At 42.2% G+C, this 19,523-nt stretch overlaps 2 protein-coding genes and 1 long non-coding RNA gene across 3 annotated transcripts in view; 2 read left to right on the top strand and 1 right to left on the bottom strand.

Moving 5' to 3' along the window:
• LOC133488309 (uncharacterized) overlaps positions 1-19,523 on the bottom strand; it is a 61,651-nt gene that overhangs the window by 31,049 nt on the left and 11,079 nt on the right. The gene's annotated exons all lie outside the window — the stretch shown is intronic.
• LOC133488166 (cytochrome P450 1B1-like) lies at positions 12,706-15,451 on the top strand. The gene has a single exon (XM_061795731.1). The coding sequence runs from the start codon at positions 12,945-12,947 to the stop codon at positions 14,520-14,522; it is 1,578 nt and encodes a 525-aa protein (XP_061651715.1). The 5' UTR covers positions 12,706-12,944; the 3' UTR covers positions 14,523-15,451.
• Positions 16,300-18,922, top strand: LOC133488202 (cytochrome P450 1B1-like). Its single transcript, XM_061795817.1, has one exon. The coding sequence runs from the start codon at positions 16,504-16,506 to the stop codon at positions 18,091-18,093; it is 1,590 nt and encodes a 529-aa protein (XP_061651801.1). The 5' UTR covers positions 16,300-16,503; the 3' UTR covers positions 18,094-18,922.

The following is a 19,523-nucleotide window of genomic DNA, read 5'->3' as shown; positions in this document are numbered from 1 at the left end:
TACACATCATTCACATCTCGTGGATAATTTAGAATCTTCAATGAACCTAGATTTGCATGTTTTTGGAATGTGGGAGGAAGCAGGAGTACCCACAGAAAACCCACACAAGCAGGGGAGGAACATGCAAACTCCACACAGGAGGGCCTGAGCTAAGATTCGAACCCAGAACCTCTGAACTGTGAGGCAGACCTGCTAATCACCATGTACTGATCTATCACATTCAATTAGTGATCCTGCAGCTATCATCAGCCATTTATAGAGCCCTATTGTAGAACGTAAAAAGATATATTTAGGTTATATTAATATAATGCTGTGGCATTTTCTTTATGTTTCCAAAAGTGTCAATTGGCAGAAAATCATTGTGTGAAGCTCTTGTACAGATTTGTCTCCAACCTGTCATTCCCAGCTATCTTCACTCAGAATACAATCCAGGACATTTGGCAGGAGACATGAATGTTAGCGTGAGCGTTTTGTGGGTTACATCAGTGGGAACCAGCGAAAGTTCCTCCCAGTGATCATCATGTTCCCTTTTTTTTCCTCGTCGGTGGACGGGACAAGTGGGACAGTAAACTCCGAGTGACCTGCATGTGCATGACCCTCCTCAAAAGTAAATGGAGTGGACCTTGTTTCCTTTTGACCAGACAGGGAGGTCACACACTCAAATACGCTGCCGTGCACAAAGCGATTTCTGATGCACACACGGCTACCTCCACCGACACCGCCGCCATGGCTCCGCTCTATGAGATGAACCCTGTGTGAGCATTGTCACAGAATGTGCCTTTCACACGGGCGGACAGCCAAAGCAAATAAACCAGTACCGTGCCAGCTAACGGGGGCACGAACAGGGTCAGAGGGGGGTCCTGCGGGGAGGTGCCAGGAGTGAGAGTGCTGAGGGACATGGTCACGCAAAGCGAGCCAGCCTTCTCACGCAGGGGCCCAGACGTGTCTTGTCACGCAGCGGCCGCCTTCACCAGGCCAAATTAGGGCCGACGTAGGTAATAAAACACGGGGAGTAGACGGGAAGATGACCGGTGTCGGAAAAGTAAGAAGGGACGTTTCAGCAAAAACAACTGTGCTCACCTCAGTGCGCCTCGAGAGCAGAACCAGAACCATGTTCCTTCGTCCTCAGCTGACCTTCAGTTAAGCTTACAACATTGACACACACTTTTATTTATTTATTTCAATTTATCCCTCAAAGGAAATTGAATTAACGAAACACCTTTTTCGTGATTTCGCACCACTGTGCCGATGCACATTAATTGGCGTGCTTTGACGAATCATCCAATTTCACGTTCTGATCCGAGAATGTTTATTTACTCCAAATAATGTACACTGAGAAAAAAATTCCTTTGAATTTACTTAACTCCAACATGTACACCAGTTGCACATGATTAAAATGCGTTAAACTAACATATACTATTTAACTAATTTTGAGGAAAAGAGGGAGAAATTCCATCAGCTTACCACATTTTAAACGTGCAACTGAAAATGAGGTACTATTTTTCAGTGACTCTTTGTATAGCTATCTATGCCAATGAGAGGCAGAATGATAAAATTATCTTCCACTCCATAACAGAAGGTACAATTTGCCTGTGTATACGCCTGTTGCCATTCATACAACAGAATGATAGCTTTGTGTTCCACTTAACAGGCACAGATTTTCCACTGTGTAAGTCCATTTGTGAGTAGATTGAGACAGTACATACTTTGTAACATTTTTGTTTGGTGGTGTGCCGTGAGATTTTTCTAATATAAATATGTGAGGAGTGACAAAAGTTGGCTAACGTTACCTTACGTTTCTAGAGCTTAATTAGTGTTTATGACCCAAAATGTACGACTCCAATTCAAATGGACACTTTCAAAAAGAAAGGTTTAAAAAAAAAACTGGCAGAGGTCGGTACATAGGCAAGCAATCCGCAAAGGCAACAGTATCCAAAAACGGGACGCAAAAAGGCAAGGTCAATTATCAGAACAGGGTCTAATCTTACTATGAGTCGGTGACGTGGAAACAAGCAATGCTGGAACGTGACAACAAGGTACAAGGAACTGGCGACCAGAAAGAATGAGACACGAGGTTAAATTACCCCAAGGGGTAATTAGGGTGAACGGGGCACAGGTGGGGAAGATGCTCTCAGGAGCAGGTGTGTACGAGACAGGGGGAAGACAACAACCAGAACACACACCTATGACAATCCCCAAATCCAGGTGTGAAAAAAGTTGTTGCATCATTCCCAAAAAGACTCATGGCTGTATTAGCTCAAAAGGGTGCTTCTCCTAAATACTAATGATTACGGCTGTGTGATATTTTTAGTTTTTCTTTTTTAATAAATCTGCAAAAATTTCAACAATTCCGTTTTTTTTTTTCTGTCACTATGGGGTGCTGTGTGTACATTAATGAGGACAAAAATGAACTTAAATTATTTTAACAAATGGCTGCAATATAACAAAGAGTGAAACATTTAAGGGGGTCTAAAAACTTAACGTACCCACTGTACGTAGGTGGTCTGAGCCACATGTGGCGTATTGGGTGCCTCCTTGCCCCCCGAGAAAGCATGTGGAATACATTGTGCATGAGAGATGTTATTTAGCTTGTGGGGCAGCCCCCACGTTTCCCGAAAGGAATTTCTTGAGAAATGTATCACCTCGAGGGAGGGTGCGACAAGATAAAGGGGAATAGGGCAGGGCATTGTGGGGGGAGAGCTCAAAAGGTCATAAAAGTGTTGTTTATGTAGAGGTCACCTCGCTCAAGTGTGTCTCAGCAGTAGTCAGGATGCAGACAAGCACTCCAACAACTTTTAGCAATTTTTTTTCCTGCAGTTGGACTCGAACTGCGACCATTCCAAAATCCTTACAGAAGAGTTACTGCTGCCGAATGATAATCAATACTTTTTTAAAACGTTACTAAAATAAAGTCCTCTGGTGTATTACTGTACTATAAGAATTGTTTGCAAGTAAGTATTTATTTTTGGCAAATGTTCCCCAATTTATGAGTTTTGTCCCACAGGATTTAGGAATTCTTTTGCCACCAAAGGGACATTAACACCTTGGAATGAAATAACGCAACTGGATGTTGAGGCCCATCCATCCATCCATTTTCTGAGCCGCTTCTCCTCACAAGGGTCGTGGGAGTGCTGGAGCCTATCCCAGCTAGCATCGGGCAGGAGGCGGGGTACACCCCGAACTGGTTGACAGCCAATCGCAGGGCACACATAAACAAACAACCATTCGCGCTCACATTCACACCTATGGGCAATTTAGAGTTGTCTATTAACCTACCATGCATGTTTTTGGGATGTGGGAGGAAACCGGAGTGCCCGGAGAAAACCCACGCAGGCACGGGGAGAACATGCAAACTTCACACAGGCGGGGACGGGGTATTGAACCCCGGTCCTCAGAACTGTGAGGCAGACGCTCTAACCAGTCGGTCTCCGTGCCGCCTCCTAGAAAAATAATAATTAATTTGGTTGTTTTATTAGTTCTGAATGGAATAGGATTTAATAGAAAATATGTGTGGATACTTGATAGTCAAGAATAGGGTGGTCAGTGGGACAATCAACCAATTAACAGCTTTGCATTTTCATTCCCTAATAATAGTAAAAGGTATTAAACAATAACACAAGATGCTGTGAGACAAAATACAGAAAAGACTGCACACGGCTAAGGATACAGTCGCTGTAAATGTATTTTCCTTCTCTCAATTCCTGATTGAACATAGCGACGATGAATATGTGTGAAATGGAAAGTATGAACTTCAGTCATGCGAGCAGACGTAAAGTTACACAAATACGATGTGTGCGTGAGGCTCACGGCTTGAAAGCATCTTCATGCCAGTGGCGCACATGGTGGTCAAACATGCACTGGAAAATGAAAATCGAAAACTGACTAATGCTGATGACATAATGCTACATGATATGTGTGACAGATTTACTCTTGGTACTGAAATAAATGTTTGACTTTGTGAAGATCCAAACCACATTTGTCTATTGATACCACATAAAATAAAGAACAAATTTGACCACCACCAGTTGTTTATGGAAGTGGTCATGGTCAATGGTCAAAATAGTTTGACCAAGCATATGGGGAGAGATTTGTCTCAAAATGATTTACACAAATACTGTATATCTGTGATTTACATGTGTTTTTCAAATCCACAAATAAGTCCGTGATTTACACGTTTTGTGTGTGTGTGTGTGTGTGTGTGTGTGTGTGTGTGGATATCTTGAAAACTGCATTATGTTTGTCTGCTGAAATCCCCGGTAAAGCGACAATGGCTGAACAACGTGGACAACCGGCAGCCCCGTCATTAGTAAGTAAAATAAAAAGAAATGGCTTCCCTCATCCAAGATCCAAAAAACAGCTTCTTATTCCAGTGTTTGAATAATAACAGTGGCTAGCTCTCAATCATCTATTTTATAGTCTATGCTCTCAACGGAGACAGCAACACTGCCTCCTAGTGGATGGAGGGACGGACCTTCCCACGTGTGAATATTCTCAACTTTTGTGAGTGTGAATATCTTGAAAACTGCGTTACATTTGTCTCAAAAATAAATGCGCGTGCCTGCTGAATCAACAATTCACAAGCAGAATTGAATATTTACAAATGATAAGTCATGGTAAGTGCACAGACAACATTAAAAACGTATAAATCGCGAATATATTTTTGATATTTTTTGAAAAACGTGTCTAAATCACGGATATATGTGTGTAAATAATTTTGAGACAAATCTCACCCCAGATCAGCATGGCTGTACAGTATAGTGCTCAAAATTAGATTTGAGACTTTTTATTCAAATGCAAAACTTTTATCTGATTTTTATTTTGTCAAAGTATATAATGGTAACAATTAAAAGGGTTATAGTAACCAACGTACCACAAATAAAGCAAGGCCGACTTTTCTCCTTTTATACAATGCATTGAAATTATTTGTGAAGTAAGGTGACAAATTCAAATATAAGAACGGTCTAAAAACATATGACAGCATATGGCGGTGCAAGACAAATGACAATAATGCTTGCCATTGAAAATGCTTCACGAAATCAAAGATTGTACTTTGTATAGCGTTGGTATAAAGAGGTGGATTAAGTCGGGTAGGTCATACTACATTGAGTGACATTGTTATTAATGCTTAGTCATCAATTGAGCGAAGGAATATGCTCACATCAAAATGTGAGGGCCATGCTCTCCCCAAAAAACAAAACCTTCCATGTTAACAAGGAGGCGTCAACGTTTAACATGCAGACGTTCAGAGGCCCCTCATCAGTCAACTGAAAGCAAATATGACACCTCTCACTGGTGGGGTGCACCAGAGGACAAGAGGCTGCGAGAGGTTTGTCATCACCAAGGATCACGCTGTTATTATCCATCAGCTTGCTGTGATGGTTCTTCATTTATCTGAGGACATGCAATGTAATGTGTAAAGACCTAAGTGACTTCTTTGAGACGTCAAATAGCACAAATATAAGCACAAAAGTGAAAATGTATGGAAAAAACTGAGTTTATGAATCGCCTAAAACGGTTAAATCCTAGCAGATGGTTAGAGTGAGTTGTTTACGAAAATGGGAAATCATTAAATCATGTATTTGGAAACGGCAGCAGCTCCAAAGAGTCTTTATATGCTAGTGTATATAACAGCAGATTGTTCACATTTAGCACTTTCACAAAGCAGTTCTATTGGTCTACTGTAAGGATGATTTATTCTACTCATCATTAATCTTATTCCCATTAAGCAACCGCACACCTCCTATTCTTTTTCCTCCTTTATCTTGGCTCTCGCTCAAACACAACAAACAGAGGTGCTAGTTTTCTTGCACAAGTGAATTCTATTCTCAGAAGGGACAAGGTGTCAACTATACATGTTATGCCAGTTATGGCTTTATCCCTATTATTAGAGGAGGTACCAATTTATTTTTGGCTCCCAGGCTCCCACTATACTTGGGTGATGTTCTTATCTAACAGGAATATCATTTTTAATCAATGGCTGTCTGCCTGCTTTTGGGCAGAATTATATAAGAAGTGCTTAAACAAATTGAAAAATGTCCAAGGTGGGCCATGATCGAAAGAAAAACATTTTATTTTGGTACAAATCCAGGGTTTTGTCTTTCAGTAATGCTAATCCCATACATGCTCCTTAAATTGTCAGTGAATAATGCAGTATAATAACATATGGAGGTTTGATTTAGGTGCTGAATCAAATTAGGATTGTTTGGCCTTGGTAGAGGGCTGCACTTCTCCCGGGTGATTGAAAAGTAATTCCCTATTTTTAAGTACTTGTAATTTATTTCTGAACTATAATTCTTACAAGAAATGAACATGAGAAGAAAGTGTATTGCAAGGAGTTTTATTTAAAATTCGATATGGGCGCCAGCATTAGCCACCAGTTTCTCAAGCCGTCTGGGAACCGCATTAACTGATTTCATAAGCAACTCTTGTGGGATGGAAGACATAACTTCTCGTATTCGCCCTTCAAATTCTTCCAAAGTCGTTGGTTTGGTAGAATAGACTTGCTATTTTAATCATGGAACAAACAAAATAAAATTGAGAAAAATATTACATCATATGAATAAGTTACTTTTCAATCACCCTGTAGTTTATTTTCAACGCATTGTGAGACAATAATATAAAATGACATACTAAGCATTAGTGTGGATAGTAGCGTTAAAACAACTGGGTCAATCGTCGACAAAATCACTTCTCCTTTTACAAGCCAGTGTACCAAGAAAATGATCCTTTGTTTTAAATGTAAAAGAAAAGACAAATCCCAGGGCATTTCCAATAAAGCACAATAGCTGTGAGACTACAACATTGCTCTGAAGCACTCAGTGCCGTGAATGAGCTCTGCCCTCGGTGCACTGCTCTTGCGGCAATTCCATCCACTCATCGGCAGAATTGGAGCAGTGGGGGGGATAACGTGACCGCACACTGACCTGGCTCCATTTTCAGGATACTAAAATGCACAGAGCTGCTCATGCAGAACACATGGAGGTGCAAAAGAGAGGGAATCACGGAACTTTATCCGCCCAATTACACAATGAGGAGAGCAACCTGCTGCTAGTATCCATACTGCACGAAACACTCAGTGAGCCTGAGGCTGAGCCACTGGCCTCTGCCTCCCCACCTGCCGAGCCTTGCACAGACACAGACAAAGGAGCTCATCAAATATGCCAATCAGTAAAGAAAAAACGATTAAAAGAAACAGCAATGTCCTGTTTCATAACAAAGACAACAATCTAGTTCATCACAACAAACAGCAGCAAAACAAACAAATAGGAGCAAAACAACATTAGCATGCACGGTTTAAAAAGCAGTCTAGTCAACTCATTAGGTGCTTTGTCACACTTTGCATGTTGCAAGAAAACACTGTCTGGTTCTACAGTTAACAAACTGTTGATAATTATGGAGTAATAAGCAAATGAATATGAGATCAAACTAATTTAAAAAGGCAGGAACATATCTTTGTGTTAAGAAATAATGGCTCTCAGAGAATGTGATCCGCTTGCACATCTGTGAAGGCACCATTAATGGTGAAAGGTACACACGGGTTTTGCAGCAACATATGCTGCCATCCAAGCAACATCTTTTTCAGGGTCGTTCCTGCTTATTTCAGCAAGAAAATACCAAGCCACATTCAGCATGTGTTACAACAGCATGGCTTCGTAGTAAAAGACTCCGAGTACTAGAATGACCTGCCAGCAGTCCAGACCTGTCTCCCTTTGAAAATGTGTGGCGCATTATTAAGCGCAAAATATGACAATGACAATATCAAGCAAGAATGGGAAAGAATTCCACCTACAAAGATTCAACAGTTTGTGTCCTCAGTTCTGAAATACTTATTGAGTGTTGTTAAAAGGAAAGGTGATGTAACACAGTGGTAAACATGACCCTGTTCCATCTTTTTGTAACTCATCAAATTCAAAATGAGTGAATATTTGCAATAAAAAAAAGTTGATCAGTTGAAACATTAAATATCTTGTATTTTAAAGTGTATTTAATTCAATATAGATTGAAAATGATTAGCAAATCATTGTATTCTGTTGTCATTTCCATTTTACACAACATCCGACCTTTATTGGAATTGGGGTTTGTATACGCGAATTGCACTTAACAGGACGGCAGATACTTTATACTATGGGGGGTGGAAAGCAACCCTGTTGTGCTGAAAGCAATTTTTTAAACCTCACACCAAACGCTGGCGCTAATGTCTTCGGCCAGCTCGCACTGCACCCGACCCCTATGGCCCCTCCCACAGGTGGTGAGCCCATGGGAAGGGGGACGCACGTTACCCTTTCGGGCTGTGCCCGGTCGGGCCCCACGAGTGCAGGCCCGGCCACCAGGCGTGGCTCCAGAGGCGGACCCCGGTGACCCGCATCCGGGCAAGGGAAACCTGAGTCCATTTTTTGTCGTCATCATAAGGGGTCTTTGAGCCGTGCTTTGTCTGGTCCCTCACCTAGGACCTGTTTGCCATGGGTGACCCTGCCAGAGGCATAAAGCCCCAGACAACTTAGCTCCTAGGATCATTGGGACACACAAACCCTTCCACCACGATAGGGTGACGGCTCAAGGAGGGGCAAAGGAAAAGTGATAACTATAAAAACGCTTCAGTAGATAAAAAACACTCTTTCGTTCCCTGTCATAATTATTGATGGACTTATGATCTTTTTTGTATTACTAGGTCGAGATCTCCTCATTGCTCATGCTCATTGCTATTAGGAATTCCATTTGTATTATTCAGACAGGAGGTGAGATACCTAACAAGTGTCCTAACAGTTCCTTCCAGTGAGGATTAAAGGGCGTGTGAGGCACCTGTGCTACAGGACCAACCTTTGCATTACACTTTATCATTCATTTTCATTAAAAGATTTGACATAAGGTTAACTTATTTGACACTTAAATGACAATAAAACATAACAAAAGTTTTATGATGGGGACAGTTTTATTTCCAAAGTTCCTGTGGAAAAAATGGTCATTGTCAAAATCAGAGTGTGCAAGGACTGACCCGAGAATTCACGGCACTGATTTGATTGCTCTGTGAGGAAGTGTGTGTTTGGCAATGTTTCCGTGTGCCACATCCGCAGGGTGAACTATTGTATCTGTGAGGTAAAACCCTTTCATCGAAGATAAGGGGACTCGCTTGTTTTGCCGCACTCTGGGCTCTGCTTCCACTAGAAGAACCCAGCAGCCGAACGAGACGGAAGAGGAGACGGCCAAAAGCCGGCTGGAACACGCCGGCAAGATGAAGTCCACTGTCAAACTACTCAGTCTGTTCGCCAGTGGCCCAGCAGTTTGTGGTGCGGGGTGAGGGCTGGCGCACCGCATGAGACAAATCCACCCTTAAAACGAGACAACTTCACAATGGAAAGAAATATGCTGTAAAAATATGTCTATCATTGTTGGTATATTTTGAAGAACGCATGCGAGAGACATGAGTAAGACACCTGGGAAGTGTTTTAAATTGGGGGGAAAAACGCATGTCTCGTTTAAGTGTGCCAACCGAACCTTTTTTTGTTGTTTTTTGCACATCTTACTGAATGTGTCAAACTGGTATTTTCCGTCATGAGGTCAAGTGAAAGTCGAGGCCACAGACTGTAATCATGACCTTCCATGTACTCAGTCATTGCATATTTATTCACAAAAACTCATAAAAGAGATTTCTGAAAGAACTCTGCAGATCTTGAATCATTCCTAACATTTTCCATAATGCTCCTCTCACTTGGTCATGGTTGATTTCCTTTTTTTGTCTGACACAAATGAGATAAATATCTCACAATAAACATATTCACTGTTTTTTATTTGTTCCAAATGAACACAGGGCCCAAAGGCCTCACCGATGTTGTAATTGAGCCAATCTTATATCAGGTTGCATGTACAGCTGCACGCAAAAGATCAGAGCTGCCTTGGCAACACAGTATGACACTTCTACTTCAAATTATGAATTTATTAAGGGGATTTAAGCCCACCCCAGTCCATAAAAAAAGATGGAAAGTGACATTCCAACAGCGCGAGTACAACTTGACTTTCTTTAAAGCAAAATATTTAACATTTTACATTCGCACGTAACCAAGACTGGCACGTGAGACTTGACCACAGTCCTTGAAGTGTTCCCTTCAGTCTTGTGTGGGTGCTCCTTTTTTAAAGCATGTAATAAAACACTACTTACATACCATTTTAGATCACTTTGAATGCCTTTTCACACGAACAAGAATCACAACTGCCATTGACAATGTTCCCCAGCTAACTTGGTTTCAGAGCATTGTGGTCTGGCACACACCGATGTGACCAAGTCCAAGCACAAATGCCCCATGGTTACCTCCTGGTTGTCTGCGGAGGTGCTTGCCCACAGGATGTTTTTGTTGGTGTGTTTACAGCTTTTTCAGTCTCAGCTCACCATTACCCCCGCCCCTGCCACATATATGCACACCACAGTTCTTTTTCCTAAGTCCCGCCAGCTCCCCAACTGCCTGTTGGACCCCTGTCTTTGCTCACACTGCTGCAACCCCCTCAGCCCTATCCAAAAACCCGAGCCCTTTTCCCTCCCTTCCTTCCTCCCCGTCAGTGCTGTGCGTGACAGTAGCTCACTGAGAAGTGGAAATGAGACTAGTAAACAATGATTAGCTCCAGAGCCAGAGCAGTCTGGTCTGCCATTGGTCCTGTCTCCACATACTAACAGCTTCCACCCACTTGCACATGCAGCATATAGAGGAACCCCCCACCACCCCACCACCACCAAAACCTCACACACACGCACACAATGCCTTCAGCTAGAGTCAACGCCGGGTCAGGGGCAGCCTCCCGCAGCCAGGTTACAAGAGGTAATCACAGGCAAACACAGCAGCCACACGCAAAATGCACATATGACACCCCCACCACCGTGAGTGCCCCCCAAACACCCGACCACACTCTTCCTCTGCCACAAACCTGGCTCGGATTAGCATGTTGGGGATGCAAGTGGCCACATGTGTGCGAGGAGCAGACTGAGGCGAGGGGGGGGATTCTCCCCTATAGGAATAGAGAAGAAACAGTCATCCCCAGTGCAGTGTATTCAAAGACATTGCTTTCTCTCTGGTTAACCCAGGAATCATTGTGGAGGCTTTGGTTCTTACCCACGCCACATTTTTAAAGACAAATGGCTTCCAGGCTTGGAATCAGCAGAACTCCCTATCTGTAAATGTCTCTTTAATCAATTAACATAAAAGAATGAATGACACATTGTGATAAACTCAAGTTTCATTCTTGCCTTGCCTTCCTTGTTTAAATAATGTAGGCATGATGACATTTTGACTTAATTAATAGCAAAGGTTTTACACCACACTAGAGGGCAGATTGAATCGATCTATCCGTCAGTGATTCTAACCAGCTGTCGATTCCTAAAAGTGGACCACCTGAACATATCTGTGCAATGATCAAGTAACCCCTGTTGTAGATAGTCAGATACAGTACTGTCTGTATCAATATTTTATGTCTGCACTTTTTTTTTCTCATCTCATTTAGTTTGATATTGCTTTTTTTCATGATATTATCTTTCACTTCTGTAACCACTACATTTTTATGCTGTGGGATCAATAAAGTCTTACCTTGTTGTCCATCCATCCATTCTCGACACCACTTATCCTATTCAGGGTTGCGAGGCGCTGGAGCCTATCCCAGTTTACTTCGGGCACAAGGCGGACTACACCCTGAAATGGTCGCCAGTCAGTCGACAGACAACCATTCAGACCGTCACTGAGTGGGAACTGAACCCACGTTGCCCGCACTGGAGTCGGGCGAATGTACCATTACACCATCAGTGACTACCTTACCTTGTTGCATCTTATCTTAATTATTGTGTTTGTTTATTTTATAAGCCTAGCTACCCAGGTGAATAATATCAGTTTGCTTACATTAAACATGATATTCATGATTTATTGTTTAACCATTTATGCTGTTTTTGTTGTTGTTGCTGTTGTTGTTTTGTTCTTTTCATGTAAGAATGTAGGTGCAAACATTGGTTTAAATGGCAATATCATATCATATAAAGATTTTTTCTTCAGTAACCTTTTTAAAAGAGCCATAAGTATATTGATATAAATACATTGTAAATATATACCATTCCTTTTCAGCACATTTTTTTAGGATTATTTGAGGTAGTTTAGACACACAAATGAATATTCTAAAGATGTATTGTAGAGTTGTTTTATAAACTAATCCCCACTGGAGCCCCGTTTAACCAGCAGCAAACTCCAGTTAAAGCATGCAGAGTCCTCAAAGTCCACTGATCAAAACAAACTATTAATGCAATAAACCACTTGCTTCACGGTGCACAAATCAACTTTAACTGAAAACCAAAAGTTACACAAACCCTTTTTATATATTTTTTTCTGACCACAGTAGTCTTCCATTGACAAAAACAAAGGATTTAAATGTCAAAAAGTTGCACATAGAGAGGTGCAAACGTTGCGAGTCCTCCAATTAGTAAACCAAATTGGCGCGACACGTTCCCCGCTGAATCGTTCACCAGTTGCAGTCTCAGCTCTTTAAACTGCGCTCGTTCACGACGCGCGCTCTTGATATGACGCCCGCCTCCGAGAGCGCTCGGCGGCAAGGAGCCAATGTAGTGGGGGTCTGCAGGACTTCCACAATGGGAGGAGTATGACATGTGTTCCGAGCCCTGCCCACTAACAGCAAAATATATATAAGGTGGAGGGAGGCACAGTCAGCCACTCAAACCTTAAATTTTCTACAAAAAAAAAAAAAAAAAACTTTAGCCAATCTCACTTATAATAAACTGACTGGCATTTGATTAACTTTTCTCTTCATAATTTTAGTCAAGCCTGATTTGAACAAAATAGATGATTATTTTTTTTTTTGCTTGTATAAACATTTTAAAAATTGTGAGTACATTTTGAATTAAAAAAAGTTACGTTTTTTTTTTTCTTTTTCTTTTTGGAAGCAGTGTCTGAATATTTGTCCAAATGGCAGTGGACACTGACTTTGGCATGAAGAGCAGCAGCATCATGCGTGAGTGGAGTGGACAGGTCCAGCCGGCTCTGGTGGCATCTTTTGTCTTCCTCTTTTGCCTGGAAGCCTGCCTCTGGTTCAGGAACCTGAGGCTCAAGAGAAGACTGCCGGGACCCTTCGCCTGGCCTGTGGTGGGCAACGTCATGCAGCTGGGCCAGATGCCTCACATCACCTTCGCCAAACTGGCCAAAAAATATGGTAATGTGTACCAGATAAGACTAGGTTGCAGTGACATTGTGGTCCTGAATGGAGCCAAGGCCATACGTCAGGCTCTGATACAGCACAGCAGGGAGTTTGCTGGCAGACCAAACTTTCTCTCCTTCCAGATGATCTCTGGAGGAAGGAGCCTGACATTTACTAATTACAGCAAAGAGTGGAAGGCACACAGGAAAATTGCGCAGTCCAGCCTGAGAGCCTTTTCCTCTGCAAATAGTCAGACCAAAAAAGCCTTCGAGCAGCACGTTATGGCCGAGGCTATGGAACTGGTGCGGGCATTTTTGCGACACAGCACAAATGGACAATATTTTGACCCAACCCATGAATTTACAGTAGCTGCTGCTAACGTCCTGTGCGCTCTTTGCTTCGGGAGGCGATACGGACAAGACGATCCGGAGTTCAGGACAATGTTGACGAGGCTGGACAAGTTTGGAGAGACGGTTGGAGCCGGCAGCCTGGTTGATGTCATGCCCTGGCTCCAGTCCTTCCCTAACCCGGTCCGCAGCATCTACGAAAACTTTAAAAATCTCAACGAGGAGTTCTTCGCCTACGTGACAGATAAAGTGGCGCAGCACAGAGAGTCCTTCGATCCAGATGTGACCCGGGACATGAGCGACGCCATCATCAACGTGATCGAGCACGGTAAAGAGAGCGGCCTGACGAAAGAGTTTGTAGAAGCAACGGTGACGGACCTGATTGGAGCAGGCCAAGACACAGTATCCACCATCATGCAGTGGATCGTACTACTGCTGGTCAAATATCCTGAAGAGCAAGCTAAGCTGCATGCCCTCATAGACAAAGTGGTGGGCTCAGACCGACTGCCCTCAACTGAGGACCGCAGCAGCTTGGCATACCTGGACGCCTTCATCTACGAGGTCATGCGCTTCACCAGCTTTGTCCCCATCACCATCCCTCATTCCACCACCTCGGACGTCACCATCGAAGGTCTCAGCATCCCCAAAGACACGGTGGTCTTCATCAACCAGTGGTCGGTCAACCATGACCCGCTGAAATGGAAGAATCCGCATATCTTTAACCCCTCGCGCTTTCTGGGGGAAAACGGAACCCTCGATAAAGACGTCATCAACAGTGTTATGATTTTTTCAATAGGTAAGCGACGATGTATTGGTGACCAGATTGCCAAGGTCGAAGTGTTTTTATTCACGGCTGTCTTGTTGCACCAGTGCGGCTTAGAGAGTGACCCCTCTCAGCCCGTCAGCCAGGATTGCTCCTATGGGCTCTCGCTGAAGCCCCTCAGATACTGTGTCACCGCCAAGCTCAGAGGAAAGTTACTTGGCTTGGTTTCCCCAGCGTGAGCTGCAGGGATCAGCACTGTGACTCAAGGCCAGCAGAGACTTCCCCACACGACTCCACCAGTGACATTTAACAGTGCGTACTAGCATACCTGCACAAAGTCTTAATGTAAAATCTTCCTATTTAATGTATTTAAACATGCATTGCGGTTGGGAATGTGGTGTCAAATCTGTAATATTAAACCAATTGAATTCATGTCAATAGACTTTTGGAATCAATGCAAGAGGTTGAAAAAGTTCCCCAGATTTCGTACATAATATTAAGAGTTGAATGCTTTCATTGCATGAGCATGTAGGATCTGCACAGGGCATCTACAGACCTTTAAATTTCCTTTTAAACTAACACTACAATGTAATAAATGCTTGTGAATGTTACAGTCACTTGTTGGCTGACTTTCCTCAGTTGTAATATCTAAGTATATACTGAACCTTTGTCACATCATGCATTTAGAATGTGTTTTTATAAGTTTTGAGGAGGACAGGAAACATAAGAATAAACTTTATCTATCTACCATCATCTACTGTATTCAAAGCATGTGAAGACGTTGAATAAACAGAGACGATGAAAGGAAAAAGAGAACATGGAAGTGAAGAGGAAGTCTTTCATCAACATCCATCAGAGAAAATGTGCAAACTTTTGTGAAGCCAGTGTCAGCCCGAGCGCTGCCTGCCAAACACCGTTCCCACCTATACTCACAGCACAGATGTGCGCCATGTTTTTGTTTCCCATGAGGCATTATCACGACCAGGTTTGTTTACAAAGTTTTCAAAGCTACACGGATGTTCCTGCACCTCTTTAAGCCTGCGCGCTCTGTGCATGTTTATCTTCTTCCAACTACTCAACGGGGCTTCATGTGTTGGCTTTAAGATGATGAAATAAAATAAGCTATATCTGAAATTGATATTGATGATAATAAAACATGTTGACTGTTTCCTGTTTCTGGATTTAATTTCATGTTATTGTTTGTAATGAGATAAAATCCCACAGTGGAGTGAGGCTGAGTAACATCTATGTGAAGTAGCATATTGTATTATGTAGGCCATACTATCAAACATGGCAGCAATACAATGCCACCATTGTCAAGTTGTTTGTCATTACTCATTGTTTTTAAGTGAAACAAACCTTGATTTGTGGCTGGACAATGACTTTTTAAATCCTTCGTTTTGTTGCACAAGCACTCACATGCACACATGCTAGAGTCCTGTGTTCTCCACTCTGTTTGAAATTAGCGCAATACAGACAACAGAGTCTTTTGGGCCCAGCACCACATTACACAGGGTCACAAGACAACATGTAGCTTGCATAATATTGAAACCTTAAAACCCTATACATTTCATGGAGATATTCTTGTGGTGTTTTTCCAATGGGTCTTGGTGATAACAAACCTGTTTGTTAATAATACATATAAAGTCTGAAGGAAAGCAGTCATCATAAAAGGTAAAGCAACCTCAAAAATAACACTATATAATACAGTGAATTTATTTATATTACATTTTGGTAGAAAAATTTGTTCCATACAACATGTTTATCTTGTTCATACCATAAACCATAAATATCTAGTTTTGGCAACATGGCCTATAAAGTCTCCCCAGCTTTGCTGTCATTCTACAAGGGATGCTGCTGGAAGGAGGCCTAAGTGGGACTAAGGTCTGCAAACTGTGGTCAAAAAGGGAGGAGAGTAACCGTTATAAAAAAAAAAACTGAGTCGGGGACCCCTCCCACCATAGGGATACATATAAGTGAAGGCTTGAATCTGCTTTCTTCTAAAGTGGTCATCTGAAGACGAGCCGAGCCACAGCTAACTGCTCAGCGTAATCGAGATCTTGTCATTAACTGCAGTGGAGACTGTGAGTGCTGCTTGGAGTCCTTTATTTGGCCTGGTCATGATTGACCACACACATTTGACCTTGGATGTCACTTTATTAACTAAAGGAGAACCTCTTGGAAGGATTTAAAGTTTGAAGTGAGTTTTCTTTTCTTTGGATGCAAAGGAGGATAGACGACACAATGGCTGACATGGACGCTGAATTTGCTGTGAAGGGCAGCAGCATTACTCGAGAGTGGAGTGGACAGCTCCAGCCTGCTCTGGTCGCAATTTTTCTTTTCCTTATCTGCCTGGAAGCCGGCCTGTGGGTGAGGAACCTGAGGCTCAAGAGAAGACTGCCGGGACCGTTCGCCTGGCCCGTGGTGGGCAACGCCATGCAGCTGGGCCAGATGCCTCACATCACCTTTGCCAAACTTGTTGAAAAATATGGTAATGTGTACCAAATAAGGCTAGGTTGCAGTGACATTGTGGTCCTGAATGGCGACAGCGCCATACGTCAAGCTCTGATACAACACAGCACGGAGTTTGCCGGTAGACCAAACTTTGTGTCTTTTCAGTACGTGTCAGGAGGAAAAAGCCTGTCGTTCACCAATTACAGCAAAGAGTGGAAGATGCACAGGAAAATTGCTCAATCCACGATCAGAGCGTTCTCATCTGCCAACAGCCAAACCAAAAAAGCTTTTGAGTGGCAAATCGTGGCAGAAGCTGAAGAACTGGTTGAGGTTTTCCTGAAACTAGGGGCTCAGGGTCATTATTTCAACCCTTCCCATGAGCTGACAGTAGCTGCAGCTAATGTGATTTGTGCCTTGTGCTTCGGAAAACGTTACGGACACGATGACGCTGAGTTCAGAGCCTTGTTACAGAGCATAAACAACTTTGGGCAGACTGTTGGAGCTGGCAGCTTGGTGGATGTGATGCCATGGCTTCAGTCTTTCCCAAATCCTGTCCGTACTGTCTTCAAGAACTTTAAACACCTGAACAAGGAGTTTTTCAGGTTTGTTCAGGCCAAAGTAGAAGAGCACAGAAAGACCTTCAATCCCGAGGTAACCCGGGATATGAGTGACGCCATCATCGGGGTCATTGACGAGACTGAGAATGACAAGGGACTCGTCGAGGGTTACACTGAGGCGACGGTGTCAGATCTCATTGGCGCGGGTCTGGATACTGTTTCCACTGCTCTTGACTGGATACTACTTCTCCTAGTGAAACACCCTGAAATCCAAGTGACACTCCAGCAGCTGGTGGACAAGGTGGTGGGGTCAAACAGGCTTCCCTCTGTGGAAGACAGAGGGCGCCTGGCCCATCTAGACGCCTTCATTTATGAAACAATGCGATTCAGCAGTTTTGTGCCCATCACCATCCCCCATTCTACGACCTCGGATGTTACTATTGAGGGTCTTTGCATTCCAAAAGACACGGTGGTCTTCATCAATCAGTGGTCCATCAATCACGACCCCCTGAAGTGGAAGGACCCACATATCTTTGACCCCTCACGGTTCCTAGACGAAAATGGCTCTCTAGACAAGGATCTCACCAATAATGTTATGATCTTCTCAGCGGGGAAGAGACGTTGCATTGGCGACCAGATTGCTAAGGTGGAGATCTTCTTGTTCTTTGCAATCCTTCTTCAACAATGTCACTTTGAGAAATGTCCCTATGAGGACCTGTCCCTAAATTGTGCCTACGGTTTAACACTGAGGCCTTTGGATTTTAAGATCACTGCCAAACCCAGGCGAAAGCAACTTTGAACAGAAGATGGTAAAAAATATATATATAAGCTCACATCTAAGATAAATTAAGATTTATCACAGAGAATTCTTACGCAATAATTAGAATTTTTTTTTTTACGACATGCTTTCACATGATAAAATGTTGTATAGGTTATAGTTTCTGTTTTAGTATAGTTTAGAGTTATAGTATATTGTTATAGTTGAATTGATTTCACTGTTAAAAGGTCTGTGAATAGACACTAGAAGTAACCCTGTGTAGGATTGATATTGTGTCTATATATTGTGTTTATATACCTTGATAATGCATAGCACATCTGTATCCCTGGCCACTTTCTTAGGTACACGTGCACAATATAATAAAATGCAATACGTACAACAATTACGTTTATTATCAATCAAACTTTATTTGTATACAACTTTTTTTCACATACATAACTTGCAACTCAAAGCACTTGCTTATAATTATTGTGGTTGTAGTTTTGTCATTTTGAGGTTTCTAATATTTACCCACTTAGTGTAGTAAATAGGTTAACCAAAATATTAAAAACACATCTCAGTATGATACCTCCTACAATGTTAGTCAAAGCTGAGGTCTTATCTTTATAAAGGTAACAATATAGTATGTAGGTGTACCTACATTTGTGACCAGTGTAATAGCTAAACTGCTTTGTTTTATTTGTACATTGTGTAAAATACATTTATGAATTATCACATTTCCTGAAAAAAAAAAAAAGAGCTGAATATGCTGTATACAAACAGAAAATTCTTATAATAAACCTGACAAATATGTACTTTGGAGTGTGACTAAATCCTCACATGTAAAATAAACATCTTTCCTGACTTACAAGTGAAAGTGTGGTGTGTCAGTGGGGGCAGCCAGAATTAAAAACAAAAAGAAAGGAAAAGTCCAGTGAGGTCAAAGAGATAATAATAGCACCTCATGTCTGGTCTCTGTTGCTGTGAAAGATTAATATGTGTTACTGGCCCTTGTCGCTCCTGCTCTGAACCCTTACCAACCAGGCCGTGACTCACTACATTGGCCACTCAATGTTTAACACAGGTCTCTCAGTGCATTTATTTTATTTTATTTAGTTTTTTGGCCTTACTTAGTAAAGTGAGAGCAGACAAGTTATTTTCAAACCTCATTTATTGACACAGTGAGTCTTACAGTATATCCTTGGAAAGAAAAAGGTTTGAATATTGCAGTAATTGTTGAAGAAAGGCAGTTTGAATAGTTTGACAAATGGAAAAGAGGCAGTCAAGTCCCAACACTTTTAAAAACTACTCAATCAACTTGAGGTTCCGTGACAAGTAGCTACTCCACCCTTGATTGGCTCCTGCAAGTTTTCCCAGTTTGGTAATGAGGACAATTCATTGAGTAGAAATCAAATTACTTTTGGCCCACTTTTGCAGCTCTCCAAAATTCTGCCTTGCTTAGTTTGGCAATG

The sequence above is a fragment of the Phyllopteryx taeniolatus genome, chromosome 13 (genome assembly GCF_024500385.1).
Source record: "Phyllopteryx taeniolatus isolate TA_2022b chromosome 13, UOR_Ptae_1.2, whole genome shotgun sequence".
In the NCBI taxonomy this organism is placed as follows: Eukaryota; Metazoa; Chordata; class Actinopteri; order Syngnathiformes; family Syngnathidae; genus Phyllopteryx; species Phyllopteryx taeniolatus.
The sequence above is the reverse complement of the archived record's forward strand: the minus strand, read 5'-3'. Positions and strand labels throughout refer to the sequence as shown.

Coding starts and splice junctions, on each gene's coding strand:
- LOC133488166 (XM_061795731.1), top strand. CDS start 12,945: ATGGCAGTGGACACTGACTTTGGCATGAAGAGCAGCAGCATCATGCGT.
- LOC133488202 (XM_061795817.1), top strand. CDS start 16,504: ATGCAAAGGAGGATAGACGACACAATGGCTGACATGGACGCTGAATTT.